We start from the raw sequence: 4,830 nt of genomic DNA on the forward strand, positions 1-4,830 counted from the left end.
ACGCCAACCATTCATAGAAGCGGACTAGCGTTCAGGACAACATGTTGCTCTTCAACGGCACATCCTTCTGTTTGAAAGTTTGTCTAACACTTTGCGTAATTAACAGCGGCTTTGCGCTCCGGCAAGATTCCAGCAAGTCATACGGGCAGCTACTGCATCATATTAATGGTCTATTGGATATATTATCGTGCGAACTGAAGCTTAATGCTAATGCCAAGTTTGCATTGTTGCTTGGCGAATTTCTGATAAAGCGTGGGTTTAATAAGCTGTGAATTGTGTGTGATATGATATAATTTATATTGATGTTTTCTAAAAATCAAATGACAGAAAAAATGCGGCACGTGGAGCCCACTCGCTATGAGAACCAAGTGTATTACCATTTGCTTCATAGAACAGGAAATATTCGACGCAAGGCGCAGGATAGCGATATCAGCGGCTTGCAGAAAGAGAGTAAGTGAAAATTACTAACCGCAATGTTTTTTTTCTTATCTTGATATAACAACATTTTAGTTCTGGATAATGCATTTCAACGTAATGTGTTGTTATTGCCGCCATCTTTGAAATATGGAGCGCTAAATGCAAATGCTGAATATGAAAAACTGGCCATAAACTATGAGAGCTTTGTAAACGAAGGCATGCCAAATAGAACAGTATCGGGTGAGTTAAGATAAGAAAATCATAAAATGACGATTGAATCTAAAATATTATATAGACCAGTGCATGCGCGATATCGTGGCAATGCCCAATTGCAAACTAAACCTGGGTTGTATGGACCTGCTGACGACTGAGGCGCCGACCTACGGCTATCAACGCACACACCAGTAAGTAAATTACAAGCTAATTAGCTGTCCTTACACATACATACTCGAATATGTTATTCCCAAATGTGAATTCGTTTATTTAAAATGGTAAATCCAAAACCTTCTACAGAAATATTCAACATAAATTAAAATTGGTATACGGGAAAAAATATTAATAATTTTACTAACATTATTGGTTTGCACCGGTAGGATGTTTCGATTTTGGTCCTGAATCTACTTACAGTTACGACTGTTATAGCTCTGTTATTATTTTTGTTTTATGATATTTCTATGGTAATTAAACGATTTCAACACAAATACAAATTTTTATGGTTTCCTCTAAGTCTAACTAAACGGGTTTTCACATATATCTAGTAATAAAAATATATTCGAAACGTTAGATTGTTTTTCGTTCGTTTTTTGTTCGTATAATCTTAGCATAATTTTCTTAGTAAGGTCTACTCTACTATAATCTTGCGAAAAATTTCTTTTAATAAAGGTCTTGTCTCTAATAATTGTTATACACAGGGTATTCTGTTTTGGGACATTTTAAAATTTTCAAAATTTTCTTTTTTTGGCTGGGTATACATAGGTATTAAGGATACAAGAATTCTTTGAAAATATTTAGAGATAAGCTTTCACTCTTATAACTAATTATTTAAATATATATGTAATAACCACATTAACTTGCTATCTGCAGTCAGAAATTGATAAACTAATTTGTATATACAATATTGATATTCAATATCCATTTAAGACTGATCCTGCTATACATGCTAGAGCATAACGAATGTGCGCCCCATCTGGGTCCCCTCCAACTCTATGAACTGTTGGCCAAGACTTTTTGCAATGAAGTGCTGCGTGAACAGAACGCTATACGCAGCTTGGGATTGCCATTAAAATATCGCGATTTATATTTGGAACAGGGTAAGTGGGTTTTCCTCCTGGGACACCCCACCAATGATTTGTATCTAATATTTTAGCTACTATTTGTGGACTTTTTGGATACAATGAATTCCTCAATTGGCACAATGTAGTTGAGGTTTCCAGTTGGTTTGACGAAGCGAGGACTTCGCAAATTTCGAATAGGCATCTTAATGATCTGGCCTTGGTATTCTATATAAATGCGCTGCTACTATTGGATTAGGCGTTCCTTATTGCTAAAAGCTTTTCAATGCTTCCTCTAACTTTAATAATAAAATGCGGCTTAATGCTTTATTGTTGTGCAGGCGTCAACAAGCTAGTTAATACTTTTGTTATTGAACTGCGTGAGAAACTGACTGACGTCAGCCCATGGAGGGAGGGGAGTGGGCGGTGTGCTGCGTGGTAAGACGACCCTTGTTGAACGACGCCATTTGTAACGTGACACATTACTTGCGCTTGGCTGCACGTCTGATGGATGCAACAGCAACAATAACAGCAACAATAACAGCAACAACAACCATGACAACAACGGCGACGACACCGACAACGACAACGACAGCGATGGCTACAACACTTTCCATTACAAAATGCTAACATTGAAGTGGAATACTAATATTTGCCTGACATACTCGAAAACATGGAAGCCAGGCAGTCGGATATTAATGCCTCATTTGCTGCGCCGAGCTGCAAGCAAGTATGTTGGATGTCGGCGTCGGCATTTTGGGGTGCAGGTGCACCCACTAAGCCCTGTACACGTGAAGCGTGTGTGTGAGTGTGGACTGCCCTTTTGCCTTGGCGCAGGACTTATGGAGCGTATTGTCGCTACATGAATAGCTTTGGTCATTAGCAAAGTCGTGTTAGTGCAACAACAACAACAACACCAACAATGAAACCCATTCACACACACACAAACCCAAATAGTTACTCACATGTTAAGTTTCAGTTACAGCGCTGCTATATGCATGCACTCTATATATTTGTATTTGTACACTCAGGATGAAAAATTATAGACCGGTTAGACGTGACTTTAATGTTGTAAGTACTTCACATTTTAAGGTATTCTTCGTATATTTGAGGATTCTGCAATCTGCTTAGTATGAATTTGAAAAAATATATACAAGTTTCTTGTACATACGTGTATTCAAAAAAGATTTTTCGGCATTGTTCAAAGGTATCAATAACATCAATATTGATGGACTACATATCCGTATAACTAGTATTGAAAAATACTCGTATCAATAGGATAGGAAGCTTCTTACTTCGTGCGACGAAGTATCTGTATTTCTGTATTGATTTTATCAATATTTTAATAGAAGAGAGGAAAGACACCGTTCTCGTTTGAATTAGGTGCTGCAAAAAATTCCTAAACTGTTTAAAAAAACATTTTTGTAACTCCTCCTGTAATTCTTAATGCCCTTTTTTTAATAAAATAGCTTATTCACTAAGCACAGACACTGTTAAAGGAAAACAGAAGAACAACTTATTAGAATCAGTCTTTCATTAAGAATTAAGGAATTGATTGTGTGTCATTAAAAAAATCAACACGATAGCATTAGTAAAATTGTATAATTTAAAAAATTTTCCTTGACTTCTAAAACGTACTTAAATCTCATTAATTATTTAGAAACTTCACATATATCTATCTACACCTATCCAACTACTTGTGAATCTCATAGTTACCGCATTTTTCTGAGTGTAGGAGCCCAGACTAATAACCGATAGGCTGCCCGACTCGTCTGCCTTTTGTATTTTATGTGGCTCCCATATCGTTGCCTTCGAGCCTGGCCCTTGTCCACCTTGCTTTGCCTCCTGCTTCTGGAGTTTACGGCTTGTTTATACATATGTAGCTTTCAGTCATTGCCACCAACCCCCTCCCCAGTCCATGCTCGCACCCTCGTATCATCAACCCTTGCAACTTGATCAGCTGTCGCTGTCATTGCTGCTGACTTACTGCCCAGTGCGCGCCTCCTGTTGTTGTTTTCGTAAGCGCGTGTGTCGTCGAGTTCATTATGGGCTTATGTCCTTTGAAGTGTTGGTTCTTTCTCTAGGTGTTTATTATGATGTTAAGTTGATGTTAAAGCAACAACAAACTGTTCTTTAACAGCCGCTGTAATCCGCCGTTGTAGTAATTTGTGCCCGGAATGCGTTACTCGCCGCTCTTTCGTCGAGCATGCGCCCTCGGACCGCCAAGAGAAGGCGGCATTTGCGAAGCTCTCTGTTGTACAAGTAAGTTGCCTGAAAAGAGGGTTGCCAAGGCATCAGCTTTGAGACCAAGTGGTGGACTTAGTACCTAATAATAAGTATAACTGCCAAGTGCGCCAAGGTAAGAATTTATTCTGTAATAAGTATATGCTTTTAGATCTAAATGTAATTCATGTGAATAGTAAAAACTGCACACAATATAACAGAACCCATTAATTACGAAATATTATTCTCGCAGATAATCGGCAAATGCAATAAATGTGATTTCTTGATAGGGGCTATGTGAAGTAAATTTTTGGGAATAGCAAGAAATGCAATAATAAGTAAATATAGTATAATACAAAAGGGATATCTAAAATTGATATGACTACACGTCTTCCATACAAATTCTGCAGTGTGTCATAAAACACGTAATAATAAAATTGTATTTTAAGATGGCCAATTTTTGGAAAAAAAAAGTAATTTGGCCATCTTCTAAGCCTTTTAATCTAAAAATATACACTCTTCTAAGTATTTAAGTTTCAACTTTTAACACCGTTTTCGTTCGGTCAACTAATTTAAATTTGCTTTAAGAGTAATCAGAAATCATTTATAATAATACCACTAACATATTTAAATTGGCGCCTCTCCGGCTTCGCACGGATAATCGACAAACGGATAAAATTCCACGGCTATTCAAAACAGTCGTGTACACAAAGGCGCAAGATACCGTTCAAGCTGTAGCAGAGCCAGTAGCAGTCGTCTCTCCCGTACTCTCTGCTCTGTTAACCACTTGGGGGTTTCTTTTTGTTTTATATATATTTTTTTTGGCTGGCTCTCCGGCTACTAGGAAAGCTACTGCTACAGTTGGCCAGCAGTTTGGTGCGTTTCAATCGGCTTCGATACGCGCAGTAGTCTCCCGTCA

The 4,830-nt window shown here is 37.8% G+C and overlaps 1 protein-coding gene across 1 annotated transcript; it reads left to right on the forward strand.

The window, feature by feature from the left end:
- The first annotated feature begins 41 nt into the window (after positions 1-41).
- On the forward strand, positions 42-1,973 carry LOC115628321 (UPF0764 protein C16orf89). Its single transcript, XM_030524418.1, has 6 exons — positions 42-252; positions 328-450; positions 511-657; positions 713-821; positions 1,558-1,727; positions 1,784-1,973. The coding sequence occupies exons 1-6, from the start codon at positions 42-44 to the stop codon at positions 1,945-1,947; spliced, it is 924 nt and encodes a 307-aa protein (XP_030380278.1). The 3' UTR covers positions 1,948-1,973.
- Positions 1,974-4,830: the final 2,857 nt, after the last annotated feature.

This window comes from Scaptodrosophila lebanonensis, unplaced genomic scaffold (genome assembly GCF_003285725.1).
Source record: "Scaptodrosophila lebanonensis strain 11010-0011.00,11010-0021.00 unplaced genomic scaffold, SlebRS2 tig00000001-arrow-pilon, whole genome shotgun sequence".
Classification (NCBI taxonomy): Eukaryota; Metazoa; Arthropoda; class Insecta; order Diptera; family Drosophilidae; genus Scaptodrosophila; species Scaptodrosophila lebanonensis.

Coding starts and splice junctions, on each gene's coding strand:
- LOC115628321 (XM_030524418.1), top strand. CDS start 42: ATGTTGCTCTTCAACGGCACATCCTTCTGTTTGAAAGTTTGTCTAACA. Junction 658..712: donor GCCAAATAGAACAGTATCGG/GTGAGTTAAGAT, acceptor AATATTATATAG/ACCAGTGCATGCGCGATATC. Junction 1,728..1,783: donor CGATTTATATTTGGAACAGG/GTAAGTGGGTTT, acceptor CTAATATTTTAG/CTACTATTTGTGGACTTTTT.